Source organism: Podarcis liolepis (assembly GCF_965112155.1).
Source record: "Podarcis liolepis genome assembly, chromosome: 6".
NCBI lineage: Eukaryota > Metazoa > Chordata > Lepidosauria > Squamata > Lacertidae > Podarcis > Podarcis liolepis.
The window spans coordinates 1,433,324-1,459,255 of NC_139559.1; the positions used below are offsets into that span (position 1 = coordinate 1,433,324).

Sequence of the window (25,932 nt, forward strand, 5' to 3'; positions counted from 1 at the left end):
AGGACGAGATGGTTGGATAGTGTTCTCGAAGCTACCAGCATGAGTTTGACCAAACTGTGGGAGGCAGTGGAAGACAGGAGTGCCTGGCGTGCTCTGGTCCAGGGGGTCACGAAGAGGCGGACACGACTCAATGACTAAACAGCAACAAACATGCATCTTCCAAGCCCTCTCCAGGATCCTGGAGCAGTTGGACCCAAAGACATTGCACAACCGGAGTTTCTGCTCCTCTGTTCCCCCTTGCAGAAGTTACTTTATACAATAAGGAACATTTCCATGATAAGATTCTGGCCTCATTTATTCCGAAGGGAAGAAGAGCTCGGAATCGCATTCAAGCCAGCCTCACAGTCAGACTGCAGCATGAATCAAGACAGTCAAGTTTCACACAGGCAAAATGAGGCCTGGGTTACCCGCGGCACCAATCCAGTTTTGTCCTATATATACTGGGCTATTTTCCAAATAGCTGGTGTAGCAGCAGCGCTTAATCCTAGCTCTGACTCCAGTTAATTCTACATTTCCAGGTTTTGCTGTTCTTTATTGCATTAAAAGAACAACAACCACACATGATATTAAATATTGAACTTTATTTGTTCCCTTCAGTTTCAGCATAACAGTGTCAACAGTTAAAATAAGAGTGTTAGGTTCCAGGTGAAATATTTACTTCATTTTAAGCAGCCTATGGGTTCTACTGGTTATTTATGAACACTGTAGACAGAGGCCTTCTTGGTCATCACACCTGTAAAAGATAATGCACACAAGTGACAGGTGAATAGGAAATTTTTAGTGAATCATAGCCTCAGACACATTAAGGCTGGGATTTCTGGGCCAATGCCTCCTTAGTTCCATAATCTCATCCCCAATTTTTGCAGAACTGGAAGGGGCACAAAGGGTAATCTAGTCCAACCCCTTGCAACACCTGTGAAACAGCTTGTGAGCCAAGAGCTTGGCCCTCTTCCCATTATGGCCTTTCATTATTATTATTTTTAAAATGGGTAAAACATTCTTTTCAACGCTGCTTCACTTTACTGCAAACTTTTTCTTAACACGGAGTTCATAACCGTGTAAGTAGAAAATGGCTTGAAAATTATGACCACCTATTTTGTCCTGGTTACACATATTTAGAAATGGCTCTACAAGACTGCAGCATCTTCTGATTCATCAAATGCTTTTTTTAGAGTCGAAACAAAATAAAAAAATTCTTTCCAGTAGCACCTTAGAGACCAGCTAAGTTTGTTATTGGTATGAGCTTTCATGTGCATGCACACTTCTTCAGAGACACTTTGCATTCACACTTCTTCAGATAGTGCATGCACACGAAAGCTCATACCAATAACAAACTTAGTTGGTCTCTAAGGTGCTACTGGAAGGAATTTATTATTATTATTATTATTTTGTTTCGACCACAGCAGACCAACACGGCTAACTACCTGTAACTTTTTTTGGAGTGTGTGGGTAATCAGAAAAGGACAGTATTGTCAGCTGGCTGAGCAGATTGTGCTAAATATGGTCTTGCCACAATTCACCATGGGAAGACCCCAGACTGCTGACCTCAGGTTCAAGACTGATGCAGGAGCCCACAGGTGAAGTTGGTGCTTCAGAACTATGGATAGCTCCAAGCGAGCCACTTGCTCCCAAAAATGATGAGCGCAGATTGATGTTTTTGAAACCTCTATCTCCTGACCCCCTATTCTAGACTCCACCCCCTTGCAGAGACTTCTCTAGATTCATACAGGACCAATACTGCAGGAAATGCAGCTCACTGGGTTTAAGCAGCTTGGAAGTTTCCTAGACCTTCTCATGTATAAAAAAAGGATATGGACAAGCTGGATGGGGTACAGAGGAGGGCAGCCAAGACAATCAAGGGTCTGGAAACCAAGCCTTAGGAGGAACAGTTGAGGGAGTTGGGAATGTTTAGCCAGAAGAAGAGGAGACTGAGAAGCGATAGGATAGCCATCTTCAAATACAGTGGTGCCTCGCAAGACGAAAAGAATCCGTTCTGTGATTCTCTTCGTCTAGCGGTTTTTTCGTCTTGCGAAGCAAGCCCATTGATGGATTAGCTGATTAGCGCTATTAGCGGCTTTTAGCGGCTTATCTGCTGATCGGATCAGCTGATAAGCGGCTTAGCGGCTTAGAAAAAGGGGGGGAGGGAAAAAACCCAGCAGGAACTCGCAAGACATTGTCGTCTTGCGAAGCAAGCCCATAGGAGATTCGTTTTGCGAAGCACCTCCAAAACGGAAAACTCTTTCGTCTAGCGAGTTTTCCGTCTTGCGAGGCATTCGTCTTGCGGGGCACCACTGTATCTGAAGTCACCTGGATGAGGAAGCAAGCTTGCTTTCTGACGCTCCAGAGGGGAGGACTCAAACCCATGGATTTGAATGATAAGAAAGGAGATTCTGACTCAAAATTAGGAAGAACCTTTTGATGGCAAGAGCTGCCTGATGATGGGAAAGACCACCTTGGAAGGTGGTGGACTCTCCTTCAATGATGGTTTTTAAACAGAGGTTAAATAGCCCCCCCGCCCCCCGTTTGATTTGATTTATTGTGTTTCCTTGCTGCTTTTCATTGAAATGAATCTTAAAGCAGCTTACAAACATTAAATAACAATAATGTAATAAAACAGAATGGAAAAAACACCCATGATTTAACTGGGTCACTCGTTTCATGATCCTGGAGGACCAGGGGACCCGTGTTGCATTTGGGTGAGCTGTCTTAACAACGGGCATTATGAGTATTTTATGTGTAGTGAACTGAATAGAAAGATTATGAATCACGGGGGGCATGGAGAGAGTGCATATGAACTTAACAATGCTCAGCTTATTTTTTTAGTTGCTGTTTTGTTAATGCTCTTTTATAGATTATAGAGTGGCTGGGGAAACTCAGCCAGATGGGCAGGGTATAAATAAAGTATTATTATTATTATTATTATTATTATTATTATTATTATTATTATTGCCATATCAATCTTATAGAGCGAATCATGTGAGCGAATCATGTGAGCGAATCATGTGATACGCCTTTTGCTGTAATTGTGATGTTTGGCTTATTTTTTTTAGTTGCTGCTGTGTTAATAGCGTTTTATAGATTGCGGTTGTTTCATGCATGCTATTAAATAGCCATTTGTTGGGGATTTTGATGCTGTGATGCCACCACTGCAGGGGGTTGGACTAGATGACCCCCCCCGGGGGGCCCCTTCCATTTCTGCAGTTCTATGATTCTATGAATTCTGGCCTCCACAATCCCTTTGGTGCGTTGCAACTCATCACGGTGAAGAGCATTTTGTCCAGAGCAGCTGGAATTGTGGGTGTTGAGCAAAGGCTCCTGTTGCAAAGGGATAAAGCTGAGTGACCTCCTCTTGCCAGGCAGAAGGTGGGGGGTGGGGGGGGTCTGACTGCCCTTACCTGGCTCCACACACTTCCAGGAGCAGCCACTCAGGCAGCACTTCATGGTCCCACTGCAGCTGCTGTCGCTCTTGCATTCATGGGTGAGCATGGTCTTCCCACACTTGTATGCTGACTCCCTGCAATGGCCTGGTTTTCCTGTGCAAACAGAAAGACACCTGAGAAAGAATCATAGAATCATAGAATAGAATCATAGAATCCTAGAGTTGGAAGAGACCACAAGGGCCATCGAGTCCAACCCCCTGCCAAGCAGGAAACACCATCAGAGCACTCCTGACATATGGTTGTCAAGCCTCTGCTTAAAGACCTCCAAAGTAGGAGACTCCACCACACTCCTTGGCAGCAAATTCCACTGTCCAACAGCTCTTACTGTCAGGAAGTTCTTCCTAATGTTTAGGTGGAATCTTCTTTCTTGTAGTTTGGATCCATTGCTCCGTGTCCACTTCTCTGGAGCAGCAGAAAACAACCTTTCTCCCTCCTCTATGTGACATCCTTTTATATATTTGAACATGGCTAACATATCACCCCTTAACCTCCTCTTCTCCAGGCTAAACATGCCCAGCTCCCTTAGCCGTTCCTCATAAGGCATCGTTTCCAGGCCTTTGACCATTTTGGTTGCCCTCCTCTGGACACGTTCCAGTTTGTCAGTGTCCTTCTTGAACTGTGGTGCCCAGAACTGGACACACAATGGAAAGGCTTGAGTCCCCTGGCCAAAAGCTCTGGGCTCAGGCTGACTCCACATTGCCTCAGATGCTGGGATGGGAGCCTCTGGCGTGGGAGAAGCAGAAATTACACCCCCCCACACACACACCCAATGTTCTCCCCCAATGCCTTCCTCAGCACAGTTGATTGGGCTGGGGCTGCTGGGAGTTGTATATACTTATATTCAGGTCATTTATGAACCGCTACGTCTTTCTTTCTTTCTTTCTTTCTTTCTTTCTTTCTTTCTTTCTTTCTTTCTTTCTTTCTTTCTTTTTTTTTCATTGTTCGTGCTCAATGTTTTTTATTTTTATCCTACCTGTTTCTCCAAGGAGATCCAAGTGGCATTTAAAAAAAAAATCAATGCAAAATTACAACAAAAATTACAAACATTGAATCCAAAACAAAACAGTACTAACAAGCAAAAAGAAAAAAACAAAACACAAAAGAAAAAAAAGAAAAACCCCCAAAAAACATAAAGCAAAAACACACATCTACAAATAAAACCATAGCATCATTTTAATCTAGTCATTACCTACATATACACATGTTGACTTCCTTCCTTTGTTCTAAGACCTCGAAATTTTTACTCTTTCTAAGTTGTTGTGTCTAATGTAGATTACCTCTATCTTTATACTTTTCGCACCATTTTTCTCTTTCTTTAACCCTGCAAAGCATCATTCTAATGAATGAACTGCTACATATTTCAAGGAAAATCTCCTAAGCGTTTACAACATCCTAAAAAATATTATAGATAGAAGTCCAATACAACAAGTACAGTTTTTTAAAATAAATAAATAAACCACATTTTAGAGCAGCTTAGATAACAGGCAAGAGATCGTTAATCATCAACATGAACTGAAACAACTAGCATGCGGGGACTAGAATGAGTATTAGGAGATCAAAAATTGAGAAATACAGGGAAGAAAAACAATCCCATCCGCCAGTTAAATGACTTTATAGGTGGAAGAAGCACTCTCGCTTCTGATGTTTTAAGGAACTCAAAAATCTGCATTTTTGAAGAGCGGGGCACTTCTCAAAACCTGATTTTCCAAAAACTGGACCTACAAATCATTTGTTGCCAGGATTATCTGGTGTAGGGAGACCTCGTTGGTCTATTGCTTAATGGTTTTCTGCAAGTGGATGGTTTTATATTTCACTGATCTTTATATGAAGAATGCATGAAGTTTCACTTTTGGGGGGGCAGCAGGTGAAGGTCCTTCAGCAAGGTTGTGCCTTTCTAACCCCCCCCCCCCGAGACGAGAGCTACCTGAGCAACCAGCTATGGCCCCTTATTGGTCAGAAAAGGTTGCAGTCCATCATGTCTAGCTGGTGCCACGTTGGTGAAGGCTCTCCTCTCCTCTCGTCCTCCTTACCTGCTGATATCGGTGACTCTGTTGGCTTCTCTGTTTTCCTCAGAAGAGGCGTCAGAGTTGGAGTCCCTGGGGAAAAGCACCATGAAAGAAACAAGAAGCTGTAGATGGGCACCTTAACCCTTGATATTTAATTGGTTCTTGGAATTTGGGCAATTTTCTGGGTGTACCGGACTGCCTCTCTCTAGCAAGAAATACCAACAATAGAAGATTGGCAGATGAAGATGTTGGGTTTTTTGGAGCTGGCTGACCTGACTGGAAGAATCCGCGACCAGAAAGAAGAGGAGACACAAGAGGATTGGAAGAAATTTAAAGAATATTTAAAGAATATTTGTAATATAAGATTAAATAGAAAATTCTTGGAAGTAACAAATAGGCTTAGGGGTAGAATAAGAATATGTGGTAGTAAATATTAATGATTGGAATAATAATAAAGGAGAAGAGATTAGTCAATGAAAGGAGCTAATATTATTAGAAATATGAAATTGGAGAACTGTTATACAGGTGATAAAATGAAATTCAGATAGAGGGGATTTGAGGAAGTCAGTTACCAATGTTAAGAGATTTAGGTATTTGAAGTAATAATTTTATTTTGTGTTTATTGTCTTTGTTGTGTGTTTTGTCATGTTTTTGTCATGTGTGAAAAATCTGGAAAATAAAATAATTTTTTTTGGGGGAAAAGACTGCCTCTCTTTAAAGAGTCTCCAATGGCAGAGTTTCTGACAGAAGAGGGAAGGGTTTCAGTGGGAAGGGATAAAAGCTGGCATGGTGTGATGGTCAGAGAGTCAAACTAGGACCTGGGAGAGAGCAGGGTTCAAATCTCCCCCTCAGCCATGAAGTTCCCTGGGTGACCGTCTCTCAGCCTTGCCTTCCTCCCAAGGTTGTGGTGGGGTTTCCTTGAGGAAGCAGGGAAGGATGTACGTTACCTTGAGGTCCTTGGAGGAAAAGGTGGGGTATAAAGGTGAGAATAAAATGGGACCCTTGATATCCTGGGCACATAGGGGTCCTTTTATAAGTCCACAGGGGGAGAGAAAAGGACCAGCCCCCTCCCCTCTTCCTTCTGTTCCTTCTCTCTACCAACCTGTGGCTCCAAGTTCCGTCTGGGCTTCAGCGCTGAATGTCGGCAGTTCCATAGCTGGACTATCTAAGAGAAGAGCATTATCAACAGCTTGGCATTAATGTTGCCTGGAGGCAGCAATGGGCCACAGGAAAGCGAACCAATGGCAGCTTAATCCAGACCAGACAAAGGTGCCCCTCATCATCATCATCATCATCATCATTTATTACTTAAACCCCACCCATCTAGCTGAGTTTCCCCAGCGGCTTCCAACCGAGTGTTAAAAACAATACAGCATTGAACATCCATCATAACATGGATCCAGCCTGTTTTGGATGGGTATAATAATAATAATAATAATAATATCTTTATTGTCATTGCCCCCTCTCGGGGACAACGAAATTACTTGGCTGCTCCATCCACCCAGGTAGGGCACTCCACACAAAATCAAATCAACTATAAAAACACTAATTAAAACAATACAGTATAAAACAGCAAGGAAGATTAGATGACTTTCAAAGTCCAGGCTTCCCATTCAGGGCCGAGATCACTCTGGGGAAGAAGCTGTTCTTAAGACGGCTCCCATTCAGTGGTACAGATTACAGTCTAGGGGTGTTCCTGGACTTAACCTCATTCATTCATTCATTCATTCATTCATTCATTCATTCATTCATTCCCTATACCACCCTTCACCAGCAGTTCACAGGGTGGTTCATAATATATATAAAAAACAAAAATACATACCATAATAGCAAACAAAAACAAGAACCATACCATTTAAAAAGCCATAGATTGATTAATCAGCCAAAGTTCTTGTTATAGAGAAACCCCTGGCGTTTAATAATAATAATAATAATAATAATAATAATAATAATAATAATTTTTATTTATACCTCACCCTCCTTGGCCAAAGCCAGGCTCGGGGCAGCTAACACCAGTAAAATTACAATGGAAACATAATGGGGGGAGGACCCCAATTTAAAATACAGGTTAAAATGCAATTTAAAAAGCAGCCTCATTTTAAAAGTAGCCCATAAATCAAAACCGTAAGGGGAATAATTAGTGGAGGTGCCACCCCCAAATGGGCAAAGGAACCTCCAGTCTTCAGCCCTGACTCCAGGATGTGCCCAGTTCATGTGCCACCCCCCCCCCGAGTATCTTCTGCCCTCCCCAGCCAATCCTCAGCCTCACCTGTGACAGCCAGGCAGACCCACCCGCAACTCAGCCAGCAGCACTTCTCGTTGGGCCCGGAGCAGTCGTTGTCTCTGACGCAGAAGGTCAAGGTGGAGCAGTCCGGCTCTTGGCTCTTTGCAGCTTGGAGGGGGCAGGTCCCAGGGCGCACTAAGGGGGGGGGGGAATCAGAGGGGAGGAGGGAGAAATTGGGGCCAGAGGGGGTGGCTGCAGTGGGCAGCCCCAGGACTCTCTTTTCTTGGCATGAACAGCGGATTTACTTCCAAAACGTGGCCAGAATTTGAATCTATACATATAAATTAGCATATGCAAGTTTTGTGCAAATTTGGGCCATAGGACTGCAAAACGAATCTCTTTAGGGCCTATAGCAATGCACCCAACTGTCCGGGCTCCCACCCAAAACACAATGGCAGAGGCTCTTACTTGTAGGTAAGAGTAGTAGAATTGCAAAGTTGGACAGGAACCTGGGGGTCATCTAGTCCAAACCCCCCAAATGCAGGAATCACAGTTGAAGATTCCCTGACAGATGGCCATCCAACCTATGTTTGAAAACCTCCACGGAAGAAGATTCCACGATCCTCCAAGGGAGTCAGTTCCGTTGTCAATCAGATTTTACCCTTTGGAAGTTCCTCCTAATGTTTAGGCAGAATCTCGTTTCTTGCAATTTGGAGCCATTGGTTCAGATCCTAGCTTCAGGAGGAGGGGAAAACGAGCTTGTTCCATCTGCCATGTGACAGCCCTTCAGATATTTGAAGATAGGACTGCCAATCGTCCATCAGAAATAGTGTCATGGCAGAATTTCTGAACATTCCCTCTTAAAAAATAGCTCAAAAAGGTGGTGCATTTTTGTCTTGTTTTTTGAGATTTTGCAAAAAAGCTCCACAACTTTGTCCAAAAAAGCTCCAGATGTTCACTTATTGAAATATGGCAACGCTATCTGAAGATTGCTCTCATATCTCCTCTCTCTCTCTCTCTCTCCAGGCCCTTTGTCATCTTGACCCCGTCCTCTGTGCACGCAAGGAAAATATCTTTTTTAAAGCAGAGTAATAGACTCAGCGGATGTAACCTTTGGTGAAAATGTAATCATACTTGGTGACACCGTATAGCAATCTGAATGCAGTACTTTATGGAAACGACCATAAAGAGTCAGGAGAGGAAGAAAATATAGACTAGAGCAGATCCCAGGGTTAAATGTGGCAGAGTTTGTTTAAGCCTTGAGCAGGACGCAGCCCTGTGGATCACCCAGTCTCTTTCCGCTCAGCTCCCCATTAACCTCCGTCTCCAAACTTGCTGGCCGCCCAGTGTGTGTTTCTGTGCAGACTCAGCTGTGGCCACCAAGAGCCCTCCTAGCCAGGCCCAGGAACTGGAAGGGAGGGGAAGAGACAGGATGGGTGTGTGTGGCCCCCAGAGCCTGGGGAGAAGCCGGGCAGCCTTACCTTCTTCCGCCTCCTTGCAGACATTGGTGCAGCTGATGGAGCAGCATTTCTTGGTGCCCTCGCAGTCAAAGTCATGGCTGCAGTTCTTCAGGGACGGTTCTGGGCAAGGCCCCATGGAGCCCCTGAGCTGCAAAGGACACGCTCCGGGCTTCACTGCAACACACAAAACCCATGGACCTCTGAGGCACAAAGGCAATGGTGGTGAGGATCCCACCAGAGCAGGCTGGAGAAGGGCCAGGGGACGAATGAAGCAGGAAAGCTTTCCAGCGTCCATCTGGCTGGACAGTGCAATTCCCAGAGAGAAGGAGCTGGGAGATGGTGACCAGGAGATAACCTAGGAAGCTACCATTGGATCATCTCACTCAGTAATGTCAGGGCCGTCTTCACCCACAAGGGGTGTGGGGCACCCGGGCACTGAATTCTGGGAGGCGCCAGGTGCGCGCTGCTGAAGCCCCTAAGCTCTTAACTATCTACCTATTATGAAATAATAAATAATTTTGATGAAGCTAGAAAAACAAAATACATATATAGCTAGGTATTACCGAAATGTATACCTACTGTTTCACTAAAGAACCTTTGACTTTGTGCGCTCATTTACCAAAGATGTGCCGCGCCAGCAGCGGCACTTGTCATTCTCAACGAAATTAACTCTTGCATCAAAATATTAAGTTACGTATTGTAATGAGCTGCTATGTGGCATCGGGGTCAGAGGCACCTTGGACACAGCTGATGTTTCTCCTAAGTAGGTGCCCAACAATACTTATAAGTTTAAGTGTGGTGTTGTATACTTAAGTACAGTGGTACCTCGGGTTAAGTACTTAATTCGTTCCAGAGGTCTGTTCTGACCTGAAACTGTTCTTAACCTGAAGCACCACTTTAGCTAATGGGGCCTCCTGCTGCCGCTGTGCCACCGGAGCACAATTTCTGTTCTCATCCTGAAGCAAAGTTCTTAACCTGAAGCACTATTTCTGGGTTAGCGGAGTCTGCAACCTGAAGCGTATGTAACCTGAAGCGTATGCAACCCGAGGTACCACTGTATAAGTGTATTGTATTGTATTAAGTATAAGTGTATTGTAAAGAAATGGGCAAATAAAAAAGTTTGTTTCTTTTTCCTCCCTTCTTTCGTAAACAAGAGATAAGGCATAAGCGTGGTGTCTGACATAAGCATAATAAATGTTAATTTGGGGGCTAAACTGAATTTGGGGGCGCTGGACACATCCTTACACCCCAGCGGTGCATATGCTCAAGACGGCCCTGAGTAATGTCCACACTGACCGGCCACAACTCTCTGGGGTTAAGGCACGGAGTCTCTCCCAGACCTACCTGAAGATCCTGGTGGGGACTGATACTAGTCAACCTCCTTGCAATGCAGGAAAAACAACTAGAGAATTTTGTGGATAGTTTTTGGGCAAGGACTACTTCTTAAATAAAGAGGAGGTTGGGGTTTGCATGCCACACTAAGCTACGGTTAATGTTAATGATGGTTTGTAAACCAACTACAAGCCTCTAGCCATACTTAATAAACCTCAAGTAAGCTCCTGAGCTGCGTTCACACACAGCAGTAAGCCACAGCTTACTGAACCATAGCTTAGCAAACCATGGTTTCGTGTTACGTGTGAACCAGGCTACTGTGGAAGATCCTGAACTAATGGACCAATGGTCTGACATTGGATAAGGCATCTCCCCATGTTTCTATGCAAAATACCATTAAGAACATCAGAATAACATCTGCTGGATGAGGCCAATGGCCCATCAAGTCCACCATCCTGTTCTCACAGTGGCTAATCAGACGCCCCAATGGAAACCTCACAAGCAGTTGTTCGGCGCGTAGCCTCCAGACTTGATTATTGTAACTCGCTCTACGTGGGGCTGCCCTTGAGACTGACCCAGAAACTCCAGCAGGTGCAGAATGCCACAGCAAGACTCCTTACGGGGTCCTCGCTGCGAGATCATATCCACCCGGTGCTATACCAGCTGCACTTGCTCCCGGTGGAGTACAGGATCAGGTTTAAGGTGCTGGTTTTAACATTTAAAGCCCTACAGGCCTAGGACCCACGTACCTACAGGACCACCTCTCCTGGTATGCCCCACAGAGGACATTATGGTCTTAGAACAAAAACATCTTGGAGGTCCCGGGCCACAGGGCGGTTAGGCTGGCCTCAACCAGAGCCAGGGCTTTTTTAGCTGTGGCCCTGATCTGGTGGAACGCTCTGTCACAAGAGACCAGGGCCCTGTGAGACTTGACATCTTTCCGCAGGGCCTGCGAGACAGAGCTGTTCCGTCTGACCTTTGGCCAAGGCACAGCCTGACCACCTCTCTCCTTCGATAATCCTCATAGCCCAATGGTTGCCATTAATTTGATTCTGAATTGATTTTAGAATGAATTGATTTTAGAATGCTGTGTTACTTTTATTGTTGTTAGCCATTCTGAGCACGGCTTCAGCTGGGGAGGGTGGGATATAAATAAAATATTATTATTATAGCCCTTTTCCACTCCTGCAGTTTCCAGCAACTGGGATTCAGAAGCATGACTGCCTCCATTCATGGAGTAATCATTGGCAGCCTCCTGCTCCTCTTCTTTCAAAGCCTGCTCAAAACCACATTAGTGCACCACAGCCGCCTCTGTTCTCGTGTGTCCTCTGAAAGCCACACTCCTCATGCGCATGATGCAGAATGAAGCATGTTTCTGCAGCATCCCTAATACCTGAAGGAGCGTCTCCACCCCCATCGTTTTGCCCGGACACTGAGGTCCAGCTCCGAGGGCCTTCTGGCAGTTCCCTTGCTGCAAGAAGCCAAGTTACAGGGAACCAGGCAGAGGGCCTTCTCGGTGGTGGCGCCCGCCCTGTGGAACGCCCTCCCACCAGATGTCAAAGAGATAAACAACTACCTGACATTTAGAAAACATCTGAAGGCAGCCCTGTATCAGGAAGTTTTTAATGTTTGATGTTTTATTGTGTTTTTACTATTCTGTTGGGAGCTGCCCAGAGTGGCTGGGGAAACCCATCCAGATGGGCGGGGTACAAATAGTAAATTATTATTATTATATTATTATACCTGACCTGTAACCCCCTCCAAGAGGCAACTTACCCAGGAGAGGCACCAAACAGACGCGGGCACAGCCATTCCAGCAACACTTCCTTGCTCCGGGGCACTCGCTGTCAGCCCTACACCCCTGCCAGCACCACCGTGGGGTATTTGGGGGCACGACAGGACAGGCTCCAGGCCGCTCTGCCTCTGACAGGAGAGGGAAGCAGAGGGGGAGAGTTTAGGAATTCCATTTGTTTCCACGATTAAAACTTATTCATTGGTTACCCCATAAATGCCCACTTTGCCTTTCTCTGTGTTTGACCGCTTTGAACACCAGAACAGGCACTGTTAGTGGTGCTGCACAAAACCCCTTCTGCATTTCTAAGACATTGATGTTCCAGCACCTGCACTTTGGAACTGCCTGCCTCTTGATATCAAGCGGCCGCCTTTACCTGCGCCGGCTGAAAGCACTCTTGTTTAATAAGCAAGCAAATTCTTATTAGGAATTTTAGGACAAGATTTGCCAAAAGATAAGAAGAATCTATTTATGTATACGACAACAGCAGCCAGAATTTTATTAGCTCAAAGATGGAAAAGTGATGAAATGCCATTGAAAGAATAATGGCAAGAAAAGTTGGTGGAATACGCTGAAATGGCAAAATTGCCTGAAAGACTTAAAGACAAGGACAGTGATGACTTCAGTAAAGACTGGGAAGCTTTTATGATGTATATACAGAAACAATGTACTGAAATGGACTCACTTGCAGGATTTGACTAAGGCACTTACAATTAACAAATAGAAAAAATGTACCGTATTTTTCGCCCTATAAGACACACTTTTCCCCCTCCAAAAATGAAGGGGAAATGTGTGTGCGTCCTATGGGGCGAATGCAGGCTTTCGCTGAAGCCTGGAGAGTGAGAGGGGTTGGTGCGCACCGACCCCTCTCGCTCTCCAGGCTTCAGGAAGACATCCGCAAGCTGTGAGAGAGCTGCGTGAAGTCGCTCTCCCACGGCTAGCGGATAGCAGCCTGTTCTGGTGCTAGGTGCGTCCTATGGGCTGGTGCGCCCTATGGGGCGAAAAATACGGTAATTATGTGGATAAAATGTTGAAAATAGAAAATGGATCAATAATGTATAACTTTAATCTTAGAAAATAAGGTGTATATCATAAGCAGAAGAAATAAATATGTGATAAGGAAAGGGAAGTTGGGAGAAGTCATGGGGGGGGTGTAATTATGAAATGTAAAATGTAATTTGAATTCTTGATTATGTTAAAATTTGCTGCAAATTTGTAATAAAAAAGAAGAGAAAAGAGAAAAGAAAGCATTCTTGTTTAGACCAGCCAGCACAGACGCATTGGGTGCCTGCTGGAGCACATTTAATCTGTATTTAGTTTATTGCAGAACTTATTTTTTGAATGTTTTCAAGAGTGGCTTTCAATGACCATTTTATTGTTTCATTCTCTTTGTGAACCACTTTGAGGGTTGTTTCTGGGGGTTTTCAACCATGAAACGGTGCACAGATTTCAAGACCCAACTGGCACAAAATACTCCGCACCCCCTCCTCCCCGCTCCAAGGGCTCAGAAAGAGGGAAGGACCTTGTTGCCATAGCTACATGCCTGAGTGAGGATTGGCTGAGCAGTGCAATAAGCTGACCAAGGAGGAGGAGGAGGAGGAGGAGGGGAAACTGGCAGAGATGCCCCTCTATGGGTTCCTTCACTGGTGCCTCACCCAGAGAGCATGGCAGTCTGGAGAAACCTCATTGTCCCCTGGGGAAAACCACTCTCTAGTGCTCAACGGGAGCAAGCAGGAATTTTCTCCGGGTGGCCATGGTTTCTAGGCTAGGCAAGGCACAAGAGAATTGCGAATGAGCCCCTACAAGGGATCTAAAAGGTGTGGGGAACAGGAAAGGTGTGTGGCTCTGAGATTTTGAGGAGGGTTTTTGGGGGAGGGGAAAGATTCTTGAGTTTTCATGGGAGGGCTGTGCCCTTGTAGCCCCAGTACTCCCTCCAGTTACTCACCTGCAGGTGGGGGGGTCAGGATGGGGCCCTTGCCCGGCTGGCCAGGTGCAGAAACGGTGGCTGAGGTGGGTCCCACGAGTCTTGGCACCGCTGTGTTTGTTTTGGTTGCAGCTGGGGGGGGGGGAATGGGGCAGAATCAAGAGCAAGAGAAGCGCTTCCCATTAAGACCAACTAGAACAGGGATGTCCAACCGGTCGATCGCAATCAACCGGTCGATCGCGGGGCCTTCCTGGTTGATTGTGTGATCCTGATTGATCGCCGCCGCCCCCCAAAAAAGCTCAACAACTTTGCTGAAGTCTCCCCAGAAGAAGCTGAACAACTGTGGGGGTTCCTCCCCCAAAAAACTCAACAAGCTCAACAGCTTGGCTCAATCCATTGGGCAGATCACTGCCAGTGTTTTCATAGTGGGAGTAGATCACAGTCTCCTGGGAGTTGGACATCCCTGAACTAGAACAATAGATCTAGTTACAGTCAGGTAGCAGTGTTGGTCTGCCATAGTCGAAAAAAAAAATAAAATAAAAAAATTCCTTCCAGTAGCACCTTAGAGACCAACTAAGTTTGTTATATGCCTGTTGTCTTTGTCCATGGAGTTTTCTTGGCAGGGATACTGGAGTGGCTTGCCAGTTCCTGCTAGACAGCATCTTAAAGAGCAGAGACATCACATCACTAAATGACGAAGGTCCGTATAGTTAAAGCTATGGTTCTCCCAGTAGTGATGTATGGAAGTGAGAGCTGGACCATAAAGAAGGCCAATCACCAAAGAATCAATGCTTTTGAATTATGGTGCTGGAGGAGACTCTTGAGAGTCCCATGGACTGCAAGAAGATGAAACCGATCCATTCTGAAGGAAATCAGTCCTGAGTGCTCACTGGAAGGACAGATCGTGAAGCTGAAGCTCCAAGACTTTGGCCACCTCATGAGAAGAGAAGACTCCCTGGAAAAGATCCTGATGTTGGGAAAGATGGAGGGCACAAGGAGAAGGGGACGACAGAGGGGGAGATGGCTGGACAGTGTTCTTGAAGCTACGGACATGAGTTTGACCAAACTGCGGGAGGCAGTGGAAGACAGGAGGGCCTGGTGTGCTCTGGTCCATGGGGTCATGAAGAGTCGGACATGACTAAACAACTAAACAACAAGTTTGTTATTGGTATGAGCTGTCATGTGCATGCAGGTATCTGAAGAAGTGTTCATGCACACGAAAGCTCATACCAATAACAAACTTAGTTGGTCTCTAAGGTGCTACTGGAAGGAATTTATTTTCGTTTATACTGGGTGTGTGTGTGTGTCACCTGACAGACTCCAGCCTTCCTGCGGTGGCTTGAGAAAGAAGTTGACCTTTCAGGAGTGCCACTAGGGGAAGACAAGGTACCTGGGTGAAGCGCTGAACACTTGAAGCCGCAGTCCGTGGAGATGCACTTCTCGCCTGCTGGGCAGTCAAAGTTATCCCTGCAGAAATCAATGCAGCTCTTTGGAGTGGTTTCGGCTGGTGCCTCTGAACACGGAGTGGGAGTTTCTGGGGGGGGGGGAGAGGGTTGTTCACAATCACAATCTTGCTCACTGCCTCCTGCAGGAGGGAGTTCCACAATTTAACCCTGCACCGCATGACGAGACCCCTGTCTTTTATCTGCCCAGAACGCAGCTTCATTTGATGCCCACAAGTTTTAATGTCCTTCGTTTATTTTATTTTTTAATCTGTGTATCAGGGCACTTCACAACATAAAAATACAAGGTAAAAACACACATAAGTAGTTAAAACTAAAACAACGAAACAATAGCACCCCCAGCTAAAAACAGAGTGCTTTTTCCCCCTTAAAAAATGCTTAGGGGTTACTCTCATTTTGACTCAAGAAAACCACCTTTTTATAGTTCAAATCGGGAAAAACACTGTAAATTGACAAAAGTACAAAGATTCACAAAATGTTTGGGGTATGTGTCCCCCCAGAGAAAAGCACTGTAAAATCACATTTGAAAAGCTGTAGAATATTAATCAGCCAAAGGCCTGGTTGTAGAGGAAAATATTTTAATTATGGATTTTGATATTTTAATGACTGTATACAGGGTTTCTATGCTTGGAAACTGCACGATAAGTAATAATAAGAGTTGGTTTAGCATTTTAAATCAAAAGGAAGAGAAGCATTAAAACCTGAGAGAAAGGGTCTGGCAACCCTTTAAATTGCACAAATAAATCACTGTACCAAAAAATACATTTGATTTGTCCCATGTCCCATTTGTCCCACGTGCCACATTTACTGTGTGATTAAAGAGACACATGTGCACAGGTGACCTGCCAGGGACTGCTTTTCTTTCAGGTCACACAAGCCCACGTATTTAAAACTTTTCCAATGATGTCTTTGGGTTGCTGTTTTCTCTGCTGCTTTTATTTCACTGTGTTTTATGTCATTGCGAACTGCCCTGGATAAATATTTCCTAAGTAAACATGATGGCAGAAAGTGAGGAGGAATTAAAAAACCTCTTTATGAGGGTGAAAGAGGAAAGAGCAAAACATGGTCTGAAGCTCAACATCAAAAAAACGAAGATCATGGCCACTGGTCCCATCACCTCCTGGCAATGTGGGAAGACCTGGGTGCACTTCTTCCAAATCCTTCATATTTTAACCCTATGCTTAAAGACACCCCTGTCCAGGAACAACCCTCTCCCACTCTCCAGGCTCCCTGGCCCACAGCCTCTCTGAGCTCAGCCCTATTCCTGGGAGACAGTTGGGAAAGGCAGAGGTTTGTTGTGTGAAGAGGCCTGAACTGGCTGCGGAGGATTTTCTCAGAGCCTTGGGAAACTGGCTCCTGGCCACCTTCTCTTAGATCCAGCAGCGAGTTTGGCAAACAAAACCTGCTGGTGCATTTCATTGAGCAAATAAGGTTAGCAGGAGGGTCACTGGCACAAAACTCCCTCCTCTCTCTGCTCTCTCCTACAACTGTTTTCCAGGTATCGCTGCCCCTCCTTCATCCCTGCCTTGTCATGTGACACAGATAACTGTAAGTGTCTGTGGGTCCATTTAGTTTAGCATTGCCCGCACGGACTGGCAGCAGCTCTCCAGGATTCCAGGCAGGGATTTCTCCCAGCCCTACCTGGAGAAGCTGCCAGTGGGGATTGAAGCTTGCATGCAAACCAGGCGCACTGCCACTGATCTGCGGCCCTGCTCTAGGGCTGCTTCATTCCAAACTTGCTTTCTGTGGGGACCAGAAACCAGGAAGGACATCGCCTGTCCAGGACTTTTCTGCCCAGGAAAGGGTATCCAGGTTGGAGAGTCTGTGAGTTTCCCTCTTTTCTCTTCTGGTACGATGTGGCTGGGCTTGCTTGCTTGAGCCACCTGCAACTATTTGCACTGTAAGCAGCTGACTGCTAAGGTCTGGGTGGCCGGGCTTGATCTATGAGAGGCCGGCTGGCTAGCAAGTTTGGTGTCATGGTGAAGAATCAGACGGGATGGCCATGCCTGCGTTTGCAACCTTTGGTTGGATGCACCTGAGAATTTAGAATCACAGAATGATAGAATTGTAGAGTTTGAAGGGACACGAGGGTCATCTAGTCCAACCCCCTGTGACGCAGAAAAGTGAAGCACCCGGAAACTCCCCACCCCCATGCTTTGTGCCCCAGAGATGCTCATGAGACGGCTCTGGTACCTGCAGAGAGGTTCAGGCATTCAAGGCCACAGCCAGCAAAGCAGCACTTCTGGTCCTCAGGGCAGTCTCTGTCATCTTCGCATTGGTTCTGGCAGGGGGTGCCATTCGGCCATGCCATCCTCCGTGGGCAAATGCCAGGCCTAACTGGGGCAGAAAGAAGCACAACGCCATTCAGTCGAAGCCTTTGTTCTCCTGCTCCAAGGTTGCTGCCCAAGAGCCTTTCAGTATGACATATATTGCAGTGTCTACACTTTGGGTTAGACCCAGAATGCAGATTTCTCAGAGGCCGGGGGTGCCCATACCTCCCCCTCCTCAGAAGCGACATTCCTGTCCTCTGGTGCTAGTTATGCAAGTTTATTGATTTGGAGTGTTTATTTTGCTCCCCGATCTCGGGACCGCCAGGCCTCTTCCTGCCTCTGCCCATCAACGCTGCCATTAATCTTCTGTCCCAGTGACCTGTTTCAGTCTGTTCCCTAAACATGAACACCATGATTTAGAAGAGGCAACACGGAGGGCACCTACCGTTTTCGCAGGCAGAGAGTGCCAGAATGTTGTCATTGTTGCCACCTGGAAAGCTCAACCCCTCGCAAGCGGAGAAGGAACGTTATGTGCCCATTACGGAGGTCAAAGCGGTTGGCGGGAGACTTAGATTGCGGGGGAAGGCGATTCTTGGACTGAACTGACTCTGAGCTCTGGAGGGCTTTATCTACTCAAAGGGAAGCCTTTGAATTTGGCCAGGTAACAAATTGGCAGCCAGGGCAGATCTTTGAAGAGGGAGGATTTCTTCATTCAGCACATCTGGGAATTAAGCCAGGTGCAAATAAATAATGTCTGGTATCAGCAGTGCTCCCCCCCCCCTAGAAAAATAGGTGCTGGCCATGAAGTTGTTGCAGTAAGTGCCACACTTTTTAACAACAACAAAAAGAGGTGCCAGACTACATACCCTTGAGTGCCCCCTGAAAAAAAGAACTGGGTATAAGCAACCTCACAATGCCTGCTTGAAATCACGGAGAGCTGCTACCAGTTTGTGTAAGCAGTGCTAAGCTAGGAGGCAGCAGCTGCTTGTGTTCCTAGGACCAGCTCTCAATTGCCTTCATTTGCTTCATGAATTTGTCCGATCCTCTTTTGTTGTTGTTGTTTAGTCGTTCAGTCATGTCCGACTCTTCGTGACCCCCTGGACCAGAGCATGCCAGGCCCTCCTGTCTTCCACTGCCTCCCGCAGTTTGGTCGAACTCATGCTGGTCGCTTCGAGAACACTGTCCCACCATCTCATCCTCTGTCTTCCCCTTCTCCTTGTGCCCTCCTTGTGACTCTCAAGAGTCTCCTCCAGCACCAGAATTCAAAAGCATCAGTTCGGCGATCAGCCTTCTTTATGGTTCAACTCTCACTTCCATGATCCTCTTTCAAAGCCATCTAAATGAATGGCCATCACTGTACCAGGTGGGAGCAAATTCCATAGTTTAGCTGCATGCAGAGTGAAGGATTCCTTCCTTTAGTGACTGGTCTGAATCTCCCATTTTCTGCTTCGTCTTATGCATGTGGCATAAGGTCTATTCTACCCTGGGTCCAGTTCTGGACAACAGAGAATGAGAACGACAGAGGATGAGAAGGTTGGACAGTGTTCTTGAAGCTACCAACATGAGGGAGGCAGTGGAAGACAGGAGTGCCTGGCGCACTCTGGTCCAGGGGGTCACGAAGAGTCGGACACAACTGAATGACTAAACAACAAAGCCTGGAAAAGAGGAGTCTGAGAGGAGATATGAAAGTCATCTTCAAATATCTCAAGGGCTGTCACATGGAACAGAGAGCAAGCATGTTCTCTCCTGCTCTGGAGGGTAGGACTCAACCAATGGATTCATGTTACAAGAAAGGAGATTATGACTAAGCATCAGGAAGAACATTTGGACAGTAAGAGTTGTTTGACAGTGGAACACACTTCCCTCAAAGGGTGTGTCTCTCCTTGGAGAGGTTGGAAGGCCACCTGTCAGGGCTTCTTCAGCTCTGATTCCTGCCTTGTAGTGGGTTGGGGATTCTTTCTGAATCTGCAGTTCTGTGATTCTTTGGTTAGGAAGACAGCCAAGAGCTTCCCTCTCCCAAGCTGAGATCTGCCAGCTCAAAGACCTCCGCTTACCTGGGGCAGCTGCCACACAGCGCATGTGGCAATCGTCAGGGCAGCACTTCTCCCCGGGGCCACACCAGGTGTCATCCAGACAGCTCACTTGGCAGGCCTCCTTCAGTCCAGAGCAGAGCTTCGGACAGTAGCCTGGGCTCACTGGGGAAGAAGAGGGATGGGGGCCAAAATCATTTCCAAACTCAAGTTCAGTTCCCCATATTGCCATGGATTTTCTTCATGAAAATTCACCATATGAACATAGAAGAGCTCTGCTGGATTAGACCAGTGGCCTATCTAGTCCTGCCTCCAGTTCTCCCAGTGGACAGCCAGGTGCTTCAACAGGAAACCCACAAGCCGGATCTGAGGGCAAGGTCACTTTCCCCTCCTGTGGTTTCTAGAAACTGGAATCTGGAAACATTTACTGTGTCTGACATGGAGGCAGAGTATAACCGTCATGGCTTGTCACCATTGGCAGACTCTTCTCCATGAAAATATACATGCTTGTCTATGCAGTTTGGCTGAACATATTAGTTTCACGTATGCATGCATTTTTATGCACACACTCCCCTGTTATTTGCACTCTTGTACACATTTCTCATACATATTTTTTTAAGTATTATTTTTTTATTTATTATTTTCAGTTATATACATTTCAATAATTTTACAATCATTCTCACATTTCAAAAACCGACTTCCTTCCTTCTCTTTCTGCGGTTCCTTAAATTATTATTATTATTATTTTACATTTCCTGCATATTCTAACTTATTAACTTATTCTTTCATCAGATTTCTCATGTGGGAAACTACGCTGTGCTGGAGAAGTGCAAAATTTGGAGGATGCCTGCATTTTTGGAAGGAGCAAATCGGGCAGGTTTGTCTGGAAGTGTGACCTGAACGGAATTTCACCCCATTGGCGAAGACTGCAGCGAGAGGCGAGTTTCTTCCAGAAATGTTCTTGATTTGAGGCCAAGCCAGGTGGGAGCAGGTCAGGGACTGAGTCAGCAGAGAGTGAGGAGGTCTTGTGGGTCTGTCCCAGCCAGGAGGAGACAGACCAGAAGGGATGCTATGTTCCCACAGCAGAAACCCCTTTGGCCAGGGAGCCTGTCCCTCAGAGTGGCCTCAGGACTTGTGCTGGTGACTCAGCGCTGAGGGAAGATTCATCCTGACCTTCTCCTCCCAACTCCAGCTTGATAGATAAAAAGTTGTGGTTGATTCACCTGCAGGAGGCATCAAAGTTCTGGACTGGATTCAGGAAGATCGGACGACTCAGGAGAGGTCAAAGAAAGAACACAATGCATAGATAAACTATGGAACTCCCTGCCACAGGAGACAGTGATGACCACCATCACTCACCATTAGAGGGCATAATAATAATAATAATAATAATAATAATAATAATAATAATAATAATAATAATAAATTATTTATAACCCCCCCCCCCATCTGGCTGGGTGGCTTCCAACAAAGTATTAAAATACAGTAGTCTGTTAAACTTTAAAAGCTTCCCTAAAGAGGGCTGCTTTCAGATGTCTTCTAAAAGTCTGGAAGTTGTTCTTCTCTTTGACATCTGGTGGGAGGCGTTCCACAGGGCGGGTGCCACCACCGAGAAGGCCCTCTGCCTGGTTCCCTGTAACTTGGCTTCTCGCAGGGAGGGAACCGCCAGAAGGCCCTTGGAGCTGGACCTCAGTGTCTGGGCGGAACGATGGAGGTGGAGACGCTCCTTTGGGTATACTGGGCCTTTGAGGCCGTTTAGGGCTTTAAAGGTCAGCACCAACACTTTGAACTGTGCTCAGAAAAATACTGGGAGCCAATGTAGGTCTTTCAGGACCACTGTTATGCGGCCTTGGCAGCCGCTCCCAGTCACCAGTCTAGCTGCCACGTTCTGGATTAGTTGTAGTTTCTGGGTCACCTTCAAAGGTAGCCCTACATAGAGTGCATTGCAGTAGTCCAAGCGGGAGATAACCAGAGCATGCACCACTCTGGTGAGACAGTCCGCGGGCAGGGAGGGTCTCAGCCTGCGTACCAGATGGAGCTGGTAAACAGCTGCCCTGGACACAGAATTGACCTGAGCCTCCATGGACAGCTGGGAGTCCAGAATGACTTTAAGAGAATTGGGCAGATTCATGGAGGAGGAAAGGACTATGGATGGCAGGGTGGCTCTGCTGTGCCTCAACAGATGGAGGCAGCAGTGCTTCTGAATCTCAGTGGCTGGAAAGCAAAGGAAGGGAGAAGGTTCTTGTGCTCAGGTCCTGCTGGAGGTTTTTCCACAAGAGGCATCTGATCAACCCTTGCGAGAAGAGGATGCTGGCCTGGATGGGGCCCCTTTGGCCTGATCCAGCTGCTACTGCAGGTCTTTGCTGAGGTTATTCCTGGAGCTGATTCTTTCACCCTGGTTTGACAGTCATCTTGCCAAGAAACCAAGCTAAATGAAAATCATGGCACCCTTACCACTGAAATTTTTTCTCTAAAATTTATGTACAACAGAAATAATGGTGCCTATCTACCGACTTCAATGTATGTGATTTTTGCATTGAAGAGAGTTGGATTAGATGAGTCCCTTCCATCTCTACAAATCTATGATTCTATGAAGGTTTGCTGCTGGAAAGGCAGAATCAGGAGGGATGTTTCAATATCTCTTTCCTGTTCACGGAATATAAGCATTTTATCTCTGAGCCACTTTTTGTTAGCATTTCAGAACAAAGTCTTTCCCCTCAAAACACTCAGAGTGTTTTTGAATATTCATGGCAGAAAGTTGGCTGAGCCAATGGCCAGGGGGGAGGGGAGGCTTGAGAAGATAAGAGGAGCCCTGGTGAATCAGGGCAATGCCCATCTAGTCAGAGAAGCATAGAAGCATAGAATTGTCGAGTTGGAAGGGGAGCCGAGGGTCATCTAGTCCAACCCCTGCAATGCAGGAGTCTCAGCTAAAACATCCATGAAAGGTGGCCACAGGCCCAGAATGGGGGGGGGGACATATGGCCCACTTCGCGTGAGCCTCAGATTCCATAGGGGGCCTCGGTCAGCATATTCACAAAACGAATTAAGTCTTTCTTTCGATCAACAATGGCTCAAGAATGCCTAAATGGTTTAGCAATGATAAACATAAACCACGATAAGGCGAAGTTGCTTGATTTTTCCTGCTTAATTCAAGAATTTGCAGAAAAGGAAGCTAGGAAAGCATTTTTAAATGTAGATACTTAAAATAATCCTTTTCCCTGTGTATTTTTAAAAAGCACTATTGTATATCTATATTTTCCATTTTGTCTTTATATGCAGATACAGTTCAAGCCTTGAAATAAAATTATTTGTCAGCATAACTTTTGTGAAAATTATTTATATACTTACTTATTTATAAGATAAGACCCCAGTTATCCCCAGGGTAAAAAAAAGGGGGGGCAGATTATCTACCTGGCCTGGGCCTCTGCCTGGCTCTGCAAGGCCCTGGATGGCCATCCAACCTCTGATTAAAAACCTCCAGTGATGGAGAGTCCACGACCTCCCGAGGGAGACCAGCATCCTGTTCTCACAGTGGCTCACCAGACACCCACTATGGGAAACCTGCCATCAGGACCTGAGGGCAAGAGCGACTCGCCCCTCCTGTATCTTCCAGCAGCTGGAGTTCAGAAGCAGAGCCATCCTGGTTACTAGCCACTGATATTCATCTCCTCCATGAACTTGCCTAATTCTCTTTTCAGGGCATCCAGACTGGTGGACATCACCTGCCTCTTGCGGGAGAGAGTTCCATAGTTTAACTCTGTGCTTCTAGAAAGTCAAACCATTTGGCCTCCCCTAAGCAGGTGGTTCTCACCACCGCTGCTCCCATCCTCTGTCTGCCCCACTTACCCATTGCAGGATGTGAACAGATCCTCAGAGTCCCCACATTGCAGCACTTCTCACTGCCAGGACAGGAAGCGTCGGAGAGGCAGAAGACCTTGGAGGGTTGGGCATCCGGATTCCTCCCTGGTGGGCACAGGCCAGCTTTCTCCAGGGTAGAGGCAGGAGTTGAGGGCACTGGGCTTCCCTTTCCAGCACCTGCTGTGGAAAAGAAGAGACCATTTGGGCAGCAGAGCCTCTCAGGGAAAAGTCACAGCCTCCCAGCCTCCTCTTGGTTGGCTGGCCTTTCCTGTGAATTCCTCTGCTCCAGAGGAAGGAGAGAAGGTGTTTTTCTGGAAAGGAATGTCTTCAGAAAAGCTGCCAGTGGGGGCTGCTGATCCCTCAGTGCCAGAGCAGCTGCCTTGCAAGCAGAAGGTCCCAATCCCCAAAGGCATCTGCAGGCAGGGCTGGCAGAGAGTCCTGCCTGGAGCTCTGGAGAGCCATTGTAGGCAACACTGGACTAGGTGGACCAACAGTCTGATTCAGGAGAAGACAGCCTCCTAGTGCGAGCCAGTACAGTGTAGCGGTTAGGGTGTCAGAGTAGGACCTGGGAGAGGCCAGGGTTCAAATCCAGCCCTGGCTATGAAGCTCACTGGGTGTGACCGTGGGGGGGGGGGAGATGGTGCCTCTTAGCCTAGCCTACCTCACAGGAGTGGGGATTAAATGAGGAAGGGGGGGGAACCACATACGCCACTTTGAGCTCCTGGGAGAGAAAAAGGTGAGATATAAATGCAATTAGTAAAATAAAAAATCAATAGTCCCTGAGCTGCAAATGCCTTCGTAGCAGCTCCTGGAGAGGAGAGGAGAGGAACTCCCTGCTTGTGCAGGAGAAGAGTCACATCTCTTTCTTGCGACTTGTACAAGATTATGATTCTAGCTGGAATGGCAGTGATTGCTCTGGGATGGAAAGAAAAGGCCAAATGGAATGTGGAAAAATAGATTGGTTATGTTTTTGAACACGTACAATCAGAAATATTCGCACAGATAGTGGCAGAGGATAGATGGGAAAATAAATGCCAAAGAATCACAAATAAATACACATTTTACAGGAACTGGATAGAAAGAGGGGAAGCCAACCCTAACATACAAGCTCGAATGAACAGACTGTGTACATGGATAAAAAGCCCTTTTTCAGAAACCATATATATTAATGCTATGTAGTTATGCATTGTAGCATGAATGAATGTTGTTTTGTATTCTTTGTTTTATAGACTATATATAATAATGTTATGTTACTAAGCAAATTTAATAAAATTAGAAAAAAAGAGAGATCTCTTTCTTGCAAACCCAAACACACACACACACAAACTCACACACGCGTTTCTGTTTGGCTCAGCTTGCACACCCTTCTCCACTAACCTCCCAGCCCTGGCTTGGCCACTGAGACGATCAGCCCCGCGAGAAGGCAGAGGGATGGGAGCTGCATGGCGCTGCATGGAAGCGTCTGGCCTGCCCAGAGTTGGACCGCCTTGGGCTATATATATACATTGGCCTGGCGGCCCTCCCTCCCTCGCCGCCTTCCCAGGAGAACAGGGGGCGCTTGCACGGGAGTTTCCCATCTGAGCCGGTGGTGGGTCCCTGCCAGCATGAAAGCAGCCTCTGCCCTCCTTCTCCAGGGTTTGGTTATCCTGGTTCCCGGCAAGCCACGATTTCTCATCTGCAGCTGTCACCATGACATGAGCAGAGCTGCTGGGTCAAGGCCTTGGAGCAGCGGAACACAGACCCAGGGAGGCCTGAGCACTGAGCCGTGGAAACACAAGAAGCGCTGGAGGAGATGACTCTGCCGTGCTTCTGAATTCCAGCTGCAGGAAACCGCAGGATGGAAGAGAGTTGCTCTTGTGCTCAGATTCTTCTTGCTGGTTTCTCATAATGGGCATCTGGTTGGCCACTGGGAGAACTGGACGCTGGACTCAGTCGGACTGGGAATCTCCCCTACCTAAGCCTGAAATGTTGCTGTCAGCCAGTGCAGACAATACCGAGGTGGATGGACCAACCCTCCAATTCAGTATAAAGCAGCTTCCTATGTATGTTTCTACACAGTAATACTAGAAATATGGCAAAAATGTAGAGTTCTGTTTTGTTGTAAACAAAATCTGCCCTTTTTCCCTTATGGGG

The 25,932-nt window shown here is 46.5% G+C and overlaps 1 protein-coding gene across 2 annotated transcripts; it reads right to left on the reverse strand.

Moving 5' to 3' along the window:
* Positions 1-566: 566 nt before the first annotated feature.
* Positions 567-25,373, reverse strand: LOC310708755 (uncharacterized protein). Of its 2 annotated transcripts, none has more exons than XM_083507532.1 (13): positions 25,177-25,373; positions 23,788-23,976; positions 19,966-20,106; positions 17,835-17,978; positions 15,569-15,712; positions 14,200-14,310; positions 12,239-12,385; positions 9,152-9,304; positions 7,716-7,865; positions 6,549-6,611; positions 5,471-5,536; positions 3,396-3,533; positions 567-733 (listed from the first exon to the last, which is right to left on the reverse strand). In XM_083507532.1, the coding sequence occupies exons 1-13, from the start codon at positions 25,241-25,243 to the stop codon at positions 690-692; spliced, it is 1,557 nt and encodes a 518-aa protein (XP_083363658.1). In that variant the 5' UTR covers positions 25,244-25,373; the 3' UTR covers positions 567-689. The 2 variants fall into 2 exon arrangements, with proteins under 2 accessions (XP_083363658.1, XP_083363657.1); XM_083507531.1 differs by having other exon boundaries at positions 23,788-23,979; positions 25,177-25,371.
* Between the last annotated feature and the right edge of the window lie 559 nt (positions 25,374-25,932).